The sequence below is a fragment of the Protopterus annectens genome, chromosome 9.part0 (assembly GCF_019279795.1).
Source record: "Protopterus annectens isolate FY-2018-M chromosome 9.part0, PAN1.0, whole genome shotgun sequence".
Taxonomy (NCBI): domain Eukaryota; kingdom Metazoa; phylum Chordata; order Ceratodontiformes; family Protopteridae; genus Protopterus; species Protopterus annectens.
The window spans coordinates 131,271,930-131,287,834 of NC_056743.1; the positions used below are offsets into that span (position 1 = coordinate 131,271,930).

Genomic DNA, 15,905 nt, shown 5'->3' on the forward strand with positions numbered 1-15,905 from the left:
TGCACAAAATTTTAGATTGCCTGTGTAATGTGCAAAATAAGTAAGAAACCAACAGTAAAGTGATTTGCTGGATCATGTTTTAGTGGTTTCAAGATTCATACTAGTACACATTGCAGTGAATTATTTTGTTGCAGTCATGACCTCATCGTAAGCTGATACAAAGGAGCTGTGAAAAATATGAGATTGCAACATATATTTGGACCGGAAGAAATTTGCTTTGCTCACAGATGGTTATATTTTGGTTTGTGTGTGTGTGTGTGTGTTTGTGCGTCTAACAAATAACTATTCTAAAACTTGCTATGAAATTTGCTATCCAAGTATAAGACATAGCTCTCAATGAATCTGGGACACATCTCAACAAAATCAAGGAAAAATCTAGAAATAATCAAAGAGAATTAAAATATTAGTAAAATTAACTTGAGACATTGCCAGAATATGAGAATGTGAATTCAATTAATAGACTTCTTTTACTTCAGAAAATTCACCACCTTTTCTCAAATGGCATTAGTTTTGGAGGGATTAAGAGGGACAGAGCTAAAATTTGAGTCAAAATCAGGGATGTCTCTGAAAATCAATGACAACGGAAAGGTATGCTTTAAATAATTCACTGTCATACCTTTTTGTTGGGTCATTTTAGAATATGAGAGAGGCTATGCCCTTAGACTAGAATTGGCAAGTACTACTAGCTGCGTTTCTTTGCAGTTTTACTTGAATTTGGTTAGGTTCATAGGTAAATATTAGGCTAACAGTCTGCATACTATTACATGTCTAACCAATAACCAGAGCTGAGAATCAAACCCTGTATCTTGTATCTGTGAGGCTAAGACCTTAACCATTATGTCACCCCCCACTCCTGCTACCACTCGTATGTCAAGCACAAAACAAACATTTATCATTGCTTGCACACGCATTAGCTTGGAGTGCACACATTCAGACTAGTGAACACAGATACCCAATCTTATAAAGTGCTATTGATGTACCATAACAGTTTGTTTCATTTCTCCATTGTACTATTCAGATTTTTAGAGACTTAAATATGGCATCCATTTCTTTAACATGCATTGCATCTGTTTGTATACAACTCTGCATATTTGAGTCCCCATCTTTCCCTTCTCCTCAATTACCTCATTTTGATAAATTTCCCTCTTCACCTTAATCATCTCCTGCCCCATCCTAAGCAAGGGAACCTCACCTATGCCTTTCCATACTTCCAGTGCCTCATTTCCCCTTCTTCACTACCCCCTCTTTACTTCAACATACCTAACTATTTATTCCTCCTTACAGTTGCGGTAACATTGTCTATCTAATTTACCTGTAGTTCCCTTCTCTCCCCTTTTACTGCCCCTGGCAAAAAGGCTGCAGTCCCAAAGTCCATCACTATAGAGCTGACCCACTAACACTATCTATACTTTACCCCGCACCCTTTTTAAAATTAGCTTTCCTTTGTTGGAGATCTAAATTTATACCTGAGCAGTATTAGAGAGAGGCCTACTTTACTACATTTTATTATATTTCAATGAAATTTCCTCTCTCATTAGATCTCGGGGGAAGTGCTTGCTTTTCTTACCTTACTGTAACTTTCACTAGTTCTTTCTTTATTCCCCTTTGTATTCAGTTCTTCCAACCATATTCCACGTTTTTGGCAAGACTCTTCCTTACTTTTCTTTGCCGGCCTCTCTCATTATTTTCTTTACACGGACCCTACCTTTTCAACTGTTGCCTCCAGTATTTTCCTGTAATTCCAGCTTTCCTAAATACTCTGTAATGTCTGAGGACCAGCTGTGTGTAAATTTCAGAAAAAAAAATGGTAGTTCCATTTAAAAGTACCCTGAATTCAGATGTGGAGCACTTGACATAAAGCTGGTACAAATTACTTTGGCAATTGTAACTTAATGCCTCTACCTCTCCAAGGCTTAATAAGATTGGTATTAACAGTGCTTTAAGAATGCAAGCAGCTAAGAGTCGATTATATTCTACTAATTTATTGATATGAATATAATCGTTTAGTTTTTTATTAATGCTGGACAAACTGCACATATATTTTTATTTTACAAAATGGTTATTCTTATTACTTAACATTTATTTTCAACTTTATTTAAATTGCTTTGAATTTTATCTGCTGTCACTTTAACTTATGGTAATTGTTAATTAATGAACTACAATGTGATTGTACAATGATTAAATTAAGATTTATTAAGAGTTGGTTATATTCTGAAAAAGTCTTTACTTGTGAGACAAATGCACTAAATCAATTAAAGAGTTTTCCTGGCTTGGAGGTACTGGTCTGTGTTAATTGTTACAGGCTTACTTTGAGTCAGGTGAAGTCTTCTGGAAATTTGGAGTACTGCAGCCTGCAAGTTATTCACAGCCTGTGTCATACTGTATAATGTGATACTGGTGAAACGAATGGGCTGGTCCCAAAGTGTAGCTGTTGTAGAACAAGTGACATACAACACAAAGATGGAAGCTATAATGATGTCATCTACGGAAGGCAGCAATGTGGACATGAGGAAGCACAGGCAGAAAAAATTGTTCACTATATGGGCCCAGTACATGGCAGCATGGATGAAATGGTGATGTTTAGTCCAGAGCAATAGCCACTGATGAACACACAGTGACAGTGCAATGTCAGACAGATCAGATTATGTATCAGACATCACTATATTTACTGCACAAGATGGAAAGTGTTATGTGTCACAGTTATTATGTTTAAATGCCAAGGCCCACAATGAAACATGGCCCTCAAGTTGAACTGGGTAACAGAATCATGTCACAGAAGGCAGGGATGGAGGATCTCCTACTAAGGACATATTTTCTGTATCAGGGAGCACATCCTCTTGTGACAGGGATGGGTTAACACTTACATGACCATAACACAATCCAGACTGTTCTGTGCAAGGATGGTGAGCTACTTTGGGACTCTGACCTTTATGTTGTTCACTGACAAGAATGGGTGTCATTGCCACCCACAAAGAGGGGATAGTAAAGTGTCACACAATTCTTTACTCTGGTGCTGAGCCTCTACCTTATAAAGACCGCCATTCATGGACACCTCCGATACATACCTACATGAACCACATACAACACTCCCAATTAGGGCGGTGGTAATAGCACTTGCAGTCCTCCACTTGGAGGTGGCAATAAAACTGTATGCGTTTCCATCACCCTCATAAGACCAATCCTCTTGTGCTGTCTGTATATCTGCATGGAGATGCTTATAGTACTGGGCTTCCTCCTCCTGCAGTCATCTGATACTGCAACAGTGCTGGTGCTCGCAACTATGGACTATAGGTCTATCCCCCATGGTGATGACAAGTGTTCAGATGTGCAGAGAAAGATTTCCCTGTGAGTGTGGCTTCAAAATCTCTCCATGAAAGGCACATGATACCCTGTATAGAGACAGACAGTGCCATTCTCCTGTCTCTGGGACTCTTGTATACAGAGATTGACACCATGTCCTCTAGCTGTGATTCTTGTATATAGACAGTGACACCATATCCTCTGCCTGTGACTCTTGCATACAGTGTGCGCTACCATGTCCTCTGACTGTGATTCTTCTATACAGAGTGACATCATGTCTTCTGACTGTGAATGTCGCATACAGACAGTGCCACCATGTCATCTCACTGTTATACATACAAAGTGCCAGTATGTCCTCTGACTGTGACTTTTGTATACAGTGCCATGCCCTTCGACTGTCAATGTTGTATACAGACAGTGTCACCATGTCTTCTACTGTTATACACAGAAAGTGCCATAATGTCCTCTGACTGATTTTTGTATATACTGCCACCATGTATTCTGACTGTAAATGTATACAGACAGTGCCACCATGTCATCAGACTGTTATACACAGAAAGTGCCACAATGTCCTCTGACTGTGACTTTTGTATATAGTGCCACCAAGTCTTCTGACAGTGAATATTCTACACAGACAGTGACACCATGTCCTCTGACTGTGAATGTTGTAGATAGTGACACTATGTCCTCTGGCTGTGAATGTTGTATACACGCAGTGACACCATATCCTCTGACTGTGTCTTTTGTATATAGTGGCACCATGTCCTCTGCAAATGTTGGATACAGACAGTGACACCATGTCCTCTGACTGTGACTTTTGCATATAGTGCCACCATGTCTTCTGACTGTGAATGTTGTATACAGACAGTGACACTATGTCCTCTGTGAATGTTGTATACAGTGACACCATGTCCTGTGAATGTTGTGTACAGACAGTGACAACATGTCCTCTGACTGTGACCCTTGCATATAGAGTGTGCCACCATGTCTTCTGACTGTGAATGTTGCATACAGACAGTGCCACCATTTCATCTGACTTTTATACACAGAAAGTGCCATGTCCTCTGACTGTCACTTTTGTATACAGTGCTGTGAATGTTGTATACAGACAGTGTCACCATATCATCTGACTGCTATACACAGAAAGTGCCACAATGTCCTTTGACTGGACTTTTGTATATAGTGCCATCATGTCTTCTGACTGTGAATTTTGTATACAGACAGTGACACCATGTCCTCTGACTGTGAATGTTGCAGACAGTGACACTATGTCCTCTGATTGTGAATGTTGTATACAGACAGTGACACCATGTCCTCTGACTTTTGTATAAAGTGCCATCATGTCTTCTGACTGTGAATGTTTGGCTACAGACAGTGACACCATGTCCTCTGACTGTGGCTTTTGTATATAAGTGCCACTATGTCTTCTGACTGTGAATGTTGTTTACAGACAGTGTCACCATGTCTTCTGATTGTTATATAAAGAAAGTGCCACCATGCCCTCTGACTGTGACCTTTGTATATAGTGCCATCATGTCTTCTGACTGTGAATATTGTATAGAGACAGCAAAACCATATCCTCTGACTGTGAATGTTGTAGACAGACAGTGATACTGTGACCTCTGACTGTGAATGCTGTAGACAGCAGTGCCACCATGTCTTCTGACTGTGAATGTTGTTTATAGTGACACCATGTCCTCTGACTGTGAATGTTGTATACAGTGGCACCATGCCCTCTGAACGTGAATGCTGCATACAGACACTGCCACCATGTCATCTGACTGCTATATACAGAAAGTGCCACCATGTCCGCTGACTGTGACTTTTGTATATAGTGGCACCACACCCTCTGACTGTGACTCTTGCATACAGGAAGTACCACCATGCCCTCTGACTGTGACATTTGTATATAGTGCCATGTCTTCTGACTGAGAATGTTGTATATAGACAATGACACTATGTCTTCTGTGAATGTTGTAGACAGACAGCGACACTATGTCCTCTGACTTTAATTATTGTAGACAGATGGTGTTATACACTGAAACTGCCACCATATCCTTTGACTGTGACTTTTGTATATTGTGCCATGTCTTCTGACAGTGGATGTAGTATACAGATGGTGACACCCTGTCCTCTGACTGTGAATGTTGTAGACAGACAGTGACACTATGTCCTTTGACTGTGAATGTTGTAGGCAGACAGTGCCACCATGTCTTCTGACTGTGAATGTTGTATACAGAGACATGTCCTCTGACTGTGAATGTTGTATGCAGTGACACCACGTCCTCTGAACGTGAATGTTGTATACAGACAGTGACACCACATCCTTTGACTGTGACTCTTGTATACAGAGAGTGTCACCGTGTCTTCTGACTGTGAATGTTGTATACAGAGACACCATGTCCTCTGACTGTGAATGTTGTATACAGTGACACCATGTCCTCTGAACATGAATGTTATGTGCAGACAGTGACACCACATCCTTTGACTGTGACTCTTGTATACAGAGAGTGCCACCATGTCTTTTGACTGTGAATGTTGCATACAGACAGTGCCATCATGTCATCTGTTACACACAGAAAGTATCACTATGTCCTCTGATTCTGACTTTTGTGTACAGTGCCACCATGTCCTCTGACTGTGAATGTTGTATACAGACAGTGTCACCAAGTCTTCTGACTGTTATGTACAGAAAGTGCCATCATGTCCTCTGACTGTGACTTTTGCATATAGTGGCACCATGTCCTCTGACTGACTCTTGCATACAGAAAGTGCCACCATGTCCTCTGACTATGACCTTTGTATATAGTGCCACCATGTCTTCCGACTGTGAATGTTGTATACAGACAGTGACACCATGTCCTCTGACTGTGAATGTTTTAGACATACAGTAACACTATGTTCTCTGACTGTGAATGTTGTATACAGACAGTGACACCATGTCCTCTGTGACTTTTGTGTATAGTACCATCATGTCTTTTGACTGTCAATGTATACAGACAGTGATACCATGTCTTCTCACTGTAACTTTTGTATATAGTGCCACCATGACTTCTGACTGTGAATGCTGGATACAGACAATACCACTGTGGCATCTGGCTGCAGAGCCATATTTAGCACTAGGCAACTCACTGGTTGGGAGGATGCCACATTTTATATTAATTTAAAAAATTACTTTGCTTCTTTAAGGACGTACTCTGCATAAGTGTTTAGTGGGACACATTCACGTGGTCACCCTCTGCTTCTGTCATGCACATACACTATCCTTCCCTATCCTTCATGCTGCTGCTTTTCACACAGAATTCAAATCTGGAGAACAACTCTGTGAAAGTGACAAGCAAGCCCATACATTATTTGGCAAGTGTACAGAGAAAGGTGCGTGTGTGTGTGTGTGTGTGTGTGTGCGCGTGTGCATGGGTGTGTATGCATGCGTGTGTGTGTGTGCATGCACATGTGTGCATGTAATGCCCATGTTAGGCTGACAGGTTAGCTAATTTACTTGCCCAGGCTCAGATCCTGTACCTTCGTTACAGGGGACAAGAGCCTGAATCCTCTATTCCAAATACCAGGGGTGCATTGTCAAGGAATGTGAATTTCACTGCATTTTCAAGGAATTCCATTTCAGTGCATTTTCTTTGAGTTTCAGTGCATTTTCAAGGAACTGTGAGTGTCAAGGAAAGAGAAATTTACTGCTGTCTGTCTTCAATGTGCAACTGTTTTGCTACGGAAATGGCCATCAGCGTCTGTGCTATAGAATTTGAAAGCAGGGTTATTAGTACAGCAGGCAGCATACTTACCTTTGGTGCAGAAGGCTATGGGTTCTACTCCCACACCATGTAGATAGGTTGCTAATACTGCAGTGTTCCTTATGAGGGAATGGGGTGCTGCACTCCTGAGGGTGTCCTCCTTTGGATGAGATGCCTAGTTACCATGAAACTCAATGGTAAGCATAGTTTCCCATCAAGGCTGGGTAGCAGTCAACATGTTGTCACTTACACTACCACTATCCTCTTCCAGATATGCTGCCTTCCAAATATGTGATTCTTTGCACCTTATAAATTTTTTGGTGCACTCCTTCACCATGTATCTGCTGTGTGTGTGTGTGTGTGTGTGTGTGTGTGTGTGTGTGTGTGTGGTGTGTGCACACATCTTGCTCTCTCTCTGCATTACATCTCCTCATCCTAGTGTGTGCACATCAACCTCTATTTGTACTGTATTCTGTATGTCTGTTTGTCATTGCAACCTCAACTACCTGCTCTTTCATTCCAGTTTTATTAATTTATTTGTGTTTGTTAATCAGGGTGGAGCAATGATCCACATGGACCTTTTTCATACTCTGCCAGAGAACAATGTATGGTTATGGTATCACATGCTCAGAATTACACAGTAGGTAAGCGGAAGGTGAGGAATTCTAACTCACTACAAGAAACAGCACATTATGAGCTCAAGTGACAGTTTCTGTGTGTTCGTGTGTGTGTGTGTGTGTGTGTGTGTGTGTGTGTGTCCTCCTGCTTGCTGCCATCTCCCTTTCCTGTACATCCTTTTTGCACCCACTTTATACATATGGATGCCCCCCAACACCATGATGTTCCCAATACTTAATGTGTATGTATTTGTGTGCACAGCTCTCATTTGTGCCATGCTAATGCAGGACACACTACCAGGCATGCCAATACTTCTTTACATATTGCAACATGCTGCCCACCAGCTTCACTTTCCACATCATTCACTAGTAGTCCTGGAGGCCTATAACTTCTGTGATAACATTCTATTCACAGATGCAATGAGGGCTGAGCAATGAGGCACATGACTAATATTGTTTTGTATGTGACGGACACATTTCTTTTTGCTGTGGTCTTCTGGAAAACACTGACAGTGCACTGATTTGTCTTGACTGCTTGACTGAAGCACTGCTCAGCTACTGGTGACACTGATGGGCTATCTGTTCTGTAGTGGAGTATGTTGGGAAATGCATTTCTAAATATTGTATTCACTGCTATGCATCTTGACAGAACTGCACAGCACTTCTTTATGAATTCCAGTCACATGCACCCAAACAGCACACGCTCATATACACACAATAGTATTGTCCTTCCCAAAATTTAGGCAACCCGCATCAGTAGATTTGGAATGCAGTGTATCCATTCATAAACAGTTTAACCTTTATAAAATTTTTAAATAATTTAGCGGAAAGTACCTTTGACACAGACTGGTTGTTTTCCTGTCCACTGCCCATCTTTCAAACACATTCTGTGCCCACTTCCAGCTAGAATGTAAGAATTATTGCATCCAAACTCAACCACTGTTCCAACAGCTGCATCTCCATCAGTGATATGGCCCATTCCTTCTATAACTTCTATGTACCCATTCATTGGTACAGCAAGTTCTGGACAGTTCTTCAGTTTCTCACCTGGAACTACAAATGAAAGAAAGTTAAAGGAATACATTAACAGTTTTTAGTATTATATAGGTCTGAGTGGTACTACAAGTAAGGTGTTGTTTGTGTAAGATCGGAATAGCTAGATTGAATCATTTCATAATATTTAAAGCGGTTGCATCATAGTGGAAATATATAAAGAATAGGAGACTATTGCTTGTTGGAGTAAATGAAGACAGTCTATACTGAGCAGTTACAACAAGTAAAATTTAACTAATTCATCCTCAGACATACATACATACATACATATATATATACATGCATACAAATATTTCAGCCATGGGCAATAATGCCCTTCTAGTCTGCCAATATACCAAAACAGTTATTCCCATAATAAGTGTTCAGGTTGCTCTTGAACCTATTTAAAATACTGCTTGGTTTAATGTAATTTGGTGGTCCATTCTATAAATCAGCTACTTTCTCAGAGAACCAGTTAGTACACCTGCCATTCCAATATAATCTTCAACATAGGTTGTCTGATCATGATTTTTTACTACTTTTTGATAATCCAAAACATTTTCAGAGATAGCTGTTTCTAAATGCTCTATATACCTGAATAAGATTGCCTCTTAACTATCTGTATGAGACACTGTACAAGTTCAGATATTTCAGTCTTTCATAAAAATTTTAATTTTCACATCCATGGATGCCACTGGATTATTTCCATGGCACTCTTTCCAACGTATTCATGCATGTTTTCATATAAAGTTTCCATACTGTTATTCCATACTCACTCATTGTTTAATGAAATCTTGGAAAGTGAGAGGATGCCTGAGGAATGGAGAAAAAGTGTTTTGGTACCGATTTTTAAGAATAAGGATGATGTGCAGAGCTGTAGTAACTACAGAGGGGTTAAACTGATCAGTCACAGCATGAAGTTATGGGAAAGAGTAGTGGAAGCTAGGTTAAGAAGGGAGGTGATGATTAGTGATCAGCAGTATGGTTTCATGCCAGGAAAGAGCACTACAGATGTGATGTTTGCTCTGAGAGTGTTGATGGAGAAGTACAGAGAAGGTCAGAAGGAGTTGCATTGTGTCTTTGTGGACTTAGAGAAAGCATATGACAAGGTGCCTAGAGAGGAGTTGTGGTATTGTATGAGGAAGTCGAGAGTGTCAGAGAAGTATGTAAGAGTGGTATGTACAAGGGTAGTATGACAGCGGTGAGGTCTGTGGTGGGAGTGACGGATGCGTTTAAGGTGGAGGTGGGATTACATCAAGGATCAGCTCTGAGCCCTTTCTTATTTGCAGTGGTGATGGACAGGTTGACAGATGAGATTAGACAGGAGTCCCCGTGGACTATGATGTTTGCAGATGACATTGTGATCTGTAGAGAGAGTAGGGAACAGGTGGAGGAGACCCTGGAAAGGTGGAGATATGCTCCAGAGAGAGGAGGAATGAAGGTCAGCAGGACTAAGATAGAATATGTGTGTATGAATGAGAGGGAGGATAAAGGAATGGTGAGGATGCAGGGAGTAGAGGTGGTGAAGGTGGATGAGTTTAAATACTTGGGATCAACAGTTCAGAGTAATGGTGAGTGTGGAAGAGAGGTGAAGAAGAGAGTACAGGCAGGATGGAGTGGGTAGAGAAGAGTGTCAGGAGTGATTTGTGACAGACGAGTACCAGTAAGAGTGAAAGGGAAGGTCTTCAAGAGGGGTAGTGAGACCAGCTATGTTATATGGGTTGGAGACAGTGGCATTGACAAAAAGGCAGGAGTCAGAGCTTGGCGTGGCAGAGTTGAAGATGTTAAGCTCTGACTCCTGCCTTTTTGTCAATGCCACTGTCTCCAACCCATATAACATAGTTGGTCTCACTATGTTATGTTATATGGGTTGGAGACAGTGGCATTGACAAAAAGGCAGGAGTCAGCACTTGACGTGGCAGAGTTGGAGATATTAAGATTTGCACAGGGTGTGATGAACAGGATTAGGAATAAGTATATTAGAGGGTCAGCCCAGTTTGGAAGGTTTGGAGACAAAGCCAGAGAGGCAAGATTATATTGGTTTGGAGGGATGCAGAGTATATCAGGAAAAAGATGCTAAGGATGAAGCTGCCAGGTAACAGGAAAAGAGGAAGGCCTAAGATAAGGTTTATGGATGTGGTGAGAGAGGACATGCAGGTGGTTGGTGTGACAGAGCAAGATGCAGAGGACAGGAAGAAATGGAAACAGTTGATCCGCTGTGGCGACCCCTAATGGGAGCAGCCGAAAGAAGAAGAAGACTGTTATTCCATACTCACGTTTAGGTCTAATGTAACAAACAATGATTTTATCATTTCTGATTTCCTAAAACTTTACAAATCTTTTTATACAACTTTCAGTTTTATAACTATCATTAACCAGTTGGTTGATATAATTAGTTAAACTTGGATGGATCTACCCATATACCTAGATCCTTACACGAATCTACAGTTTCAATCATTGTATGCTTTATTAAATATTCACCTTTCAACCTATGTCTCACAAATCTCATCTGCTTAGTTGTTGATGTATTTATCAGCATATTATTCTTTTGTGCCAAATGATCAATTTAGTCAAGTTCTTTTGCAGATATGCTCTATTTGTAACATATGTAATCAGATTACTCATTTTTAAATCATCTGTATACAGACAACAGAACACCAGGGATGTAAAAGGATGGATTTAAAAGATACAATCTAAACAATGTGGGTATAGGCAGAGTCTTGTGGGACACCCCGACTGTAACCTAGAATTTCATCTGTCCAATTACCATATATTTGCCATGTCCTATTTGTAAGCCATGCAGCTATCCATCTTATCAAGACTACATCAATACCTAGTTATTCAGATTTATTGATCATTGTTTTGTGTATGACTCTATCAAATGCTGCAGTTAAGACTATATAAGTTTCACCACAGCATAATCTTTTTATTTATAGTTATTATATTGTTATAGAACAGCATGTTACAAGTGGTTATATATCTATGTTAAACATATGAATGCTGATATATGGTTTCAAGTCCCAACTTCTCTAATTCCAACAATCATTTATCCAACTTAACCTTCTCTATTATTTTTCCACATCATGAAAGTAAACTTACAGGTCTGTATGACTGCGGTTTGTCCTATTCCCCTTTCTCTTAATGATAGGTTTAACAAGTGCAGGTCTCCAGTCTTGAGGAATCGCCCTACAGTTAAGTTCATGTCAAAGTGTTCTCAGGTCATTATTACTAATTCTGTCTCCTCCTTGTGATTTGTTTGGATCCAGGTTGTATGTTTCTTTTTAAATATAATCTAATTTAATTTCAGAATCTTAAGCTGGCTGAATGTTATTAGGAAAATTTATCACCCCCCCTTTGTGGAGCCAGCTGCTTTGCATAAGATTTTGTAAATAAATCTATAATCAGTTGTGTATGGGAATAAATGTTTGAATCTACGCAAGGTTTATCAGTTTGAACGCCCTTACTCTTACCACATCTTATGTATCTATGAAATAATTTCCTATTATGGTCAATATCTTTATAAAAATTTCTTCACATTTTTCTTGATTTTATGTCACATTCTGTTTAATTTGCCTGTCTAGCTTATTTACTTCATTTTTCAAAGTTATAGTTTGAAGTCTTTTCCATTTCATACATTATTTTTGTCTTGCACCTTTATCAAATATCTTGTTCTTTTGGGAATACACTCTCCTGACCATGTGCCCAAATACTGATGCTAAACACGTTTTTGCCTTTTTTGTGCATTCAGACAATATCTCTTTTAAAACTTGTTACATTGTTGCAGTTTTTCCACCAAACGCATCACTCCAATTAGTTTTGCATCATGACTGTTTTGCTTTCATTTAGTCTGTTGTTAATCTGTTGTTAACCTTTTGAGCGCTGGTTTACATTTCAGTTTTCAGAAATATCTAGCAGCAATTTAACCTTTATAAACCCATAATCACTGCACATCAACATTGATAAAACTTAACATGAAGTAACAGTCATTTCCTTATGAACAGAAAACAATGTCTAGTATGTTCCATTCCTTGGTAGTTTTTTACAGTCTAAAGCAATTGTTGCTCCTAAACCTACATTGTACGTAATTTCCTTAATAATGTTATTGCAACAATATTATTCCATTCTGTTTCTGGTAAATTTAACCCCCCCCAACCAATATTATTTTTCTCCCTTGTGCTTCATGCAAGAAATGTATGAATCCCTCTAGGTTGTAAGCACTTTGCTTTGGTGGTCTATGCACTCCAACAATTGTTACGTGTTCCAGCGCTGTCTTTATTGTCACCATTAGACAATCTATGGTATTGGCATTATCATTGAATGTGTAATGATCACAGGTCTCATAATCTTTAAGCATTATCATAACAGCTCCACCTGATTTTTTGTTAGAGTATCTGTTACTATAAAAATATTTATACCCTGATAGAAATGGTTTCCAGTCATTGTTTATTAACCATTTTTTACAAACAATAACAGTATTAATCTTGTGGGGATGTAGACCATTAACCACCATCTGACATATGTCAATTGCTGCTATCTGTGAACTGCTAAATTTCTGACACAGGAAAATCATGTCTTGTGTTAGTTAGACTAGTATACCTGCTGAAAAAAATTTAATTCTCTTTTCTTGACAAGTGCACACCATCACGTCTAAACATGTATGCCCCAAACTTGGCTTGGATGGTCTACACAATCTCCGTTTTTTAAAAGGGCCTTTTTTTTTCATGTAGGTATTTACTCAAAAATCCTTTCATTCATGTTTACCTGCCTTTCCTAAAAAATTATAAATAGTACACTATCTCACTGAGCTGTACGTTCCTTACTAACAGGAGTCCTTGCAGATGAGATCGTTTCTAACATGAATAAAAACATTTCCATACTTCCTTACATTATGGCATTCTAAGGCCTTTCACATCCTGTATTTTTGCTCCTGGCAAGCAAAAAGCTATTCAATGTTCATTATCTTCTCTGCAGATGTAAATATCAGTTCCTGTAATAATGAATCCCCAATTACAAAGGGGTCTATATTATAACATTGAAGTCTAAAAACTTTGAATGTTATAATATCGAACCCAGTAGAGAGTACGCTTGAAATAGCAAAGCTGCAGAACACAGAATACTTTCCTAGGGAAAGTATTCAGTGGGTCATTTCTGCAGCTTTGCTATTTCCTCAACTGTGGAGCGAAGGTTAAGGTAAGTGTGCGAATGAAGGTGAGTGTGCGATTGGGCGTGGGTTAGGTGAGTTAGGGTTAGGGCATGGGTCAGGTAAATGTGCGATTGTGTGGACGTGTGGGTTAGGGTGGGGTATGTGAGTTAGTGTTAGGGAGCGGGTAAGGTGAGTGTGCAATAGTTAGGGACCTTAGGGTTAGGGCTGGGTTAAGGTAAGTGGCTACCTAGTGGTGTATGTCTGGTTTAGTGTAGGGTTTTGTGAAGTGTATGTGTGTGAATTATTTATTTTGGTGTGCTTGAGTTGTGTGTATGTTTGTCAGAACAACAATTTTTTTCCCTGGGAAAAAATTGGCTATTCTGACTGTTCGGTTTTCTGGTGTTTCAATTGAATGGGTTCGATATTATAACATTCGATGTTTTTAGACTTCGATGTTATAATATACACCTTACAAGTAGATCACTTCTCTCCAGATCTGAAGAATCGTTGACATCTAATTCAATAATATCTACTCTGTCAGTTGTTACAAAGGAATGATCTTTATCACTGTTAGTCTTATTAATCCCACTGCTTTCATTGCTTAGTAGATTTGCAAGCAGACAATTCTCATCCAACTGTCTTTCTACTTCCAAACTTTGAGCCATGATAGCAACTTTGAGCTCTCTCTCTTTTTTTACAGTAATATTATTCAATCCCCCCAAGTTAGTTTTGATTTTTTTTACATTTCCCCTGACTATTGCCTTCGTTTGCTGCCTTCTCTGTTTGAAAATGACACCTTTTTCTGTAGACTGAATGTTTACTGATTGCATGCTTTTATCATTCTCTGTAGTCTGTTTTACATAGCAAATCATTCTCTTTTTAGTATGAACTCTGTCTGCATTACAGACATTAACTGATTTATTTTTCTTTTGTTGTTAAACTCTTCCTTCCTTTCTTTTCTTTTTTATTTTCTTCTACATGATCTGAGTCTTCAGACTACTGAATATTTGTACTGTATCCTGAATTCCAAAATTGTCATCAGTAGCATCACGTTTAATAGGGGCTGAGTGATCTTTACTGACAGTGGACACTTCCTTTTCTAAATCTGTTCTATTTGTACTTTATCTAATATTGTTTATCTTATCAACGCAGTTTTTAATATATGTAACAACATTTCTCCAAGCTGTACCAGTTCCACAAGTGCAATCATTGCCAGTAAGTCTAAATTTACTGCCAATAATGGTAAGCAAATCATTCACCATCCAACTTTATGTCAATATCCACACACACACACAACACTTACACAGAAAGAGCCATGCACAAACATGCAATTTAGATGCTAAAAATGGAGTTTAACTCTTTCTACACTATTTGCTGGTGAAAATGCATCCCTTATAAAAATATGAAATAATTGCACTAAAGCTACCTCTGACACAAACTGGTTGCATGCCTGTCCACTGTCCATCCTTCAGGCATATTCTGTGCTCAGATCCAACTAACATGTATGTATCATTGCATGTAAACTGAATAACTGTCCCAGCAGTTGCAAAGCCATAAATTATATGTCCAGTTCCTTCTACTGTTTCCATATAGCCATGCATTGGTTTGCCAGGCTCTGGACAGCTCTGCAATTCTTCACCTAGGAATGGAGGACATACAGAAATGTGTCAAAACATGATAAGTGTTATACAGATTATTATAACTACACAATTCATTTGTGCAAAGATAGAAAAGCACAGCTTAAATCATTTCAGAATATTCCTGAACTTGAGTGGCAATGGCAATTTATATAAAATAGTAGATGGCTGATGTGGTGGATAAAATAAAGAGCTTTACACTATAGGACCTGCAAACTAATATTTCTTTTCTCTTAATTGCCCCGAAGAAGTTTTATTCTCACACCAATTTCAGTGGCATGCAGTGAAGTGAATTTTTGTGTCTGTGTGTGTTCTTTCCATGTCATGGTTAAAGTTGTCTGCCTTTTTTTCTCTTCCTGAGTAACCCCTGATTTTGAAACCTGGTCTTCTTATAACCCTATAACTTTTAAAGATAAAAAAACAGCATATT

The 15,905-nt window shown here is 39.1% G+C and overlaps 1 protein-coding gene across 4 annotated transcripts in view; it reads right to left on the reverse strand.

Annotated features, from left to right (window-relative positions):
• The window catches only part of PAMR1 (peptidase domain containing associated with muscle regeneration 1), a 1,499,432-nt gene that overhangs the window by 134,979 nt on the left and 1,348,548 nt on the right, over positions 1 to 15,905 (reverse strand). For 3 of the 4 annotated variants that reach the window (XM_044082656.1, XM_044082655.1, XM_044082658.1), the window contains 2 exons: positions 15,265 to 15,477; positions 8,498 to 8,716 (listed from right to left, as the gene is read on the reverse strand). In XM_044082656.1, coding sequence (XP_043938591.1) covers positions 8,498 to 8,716; positions 15,265 to 15,477 — 432 coding nt within the window. The remainder of the gene's footprint in view (positions 1 to 8,497; positions 8,717 to 15,264; positions 15,478 to 15,905) is intronic. The other variant, XM_044082657.1, reaches the window with a different exon arrangement.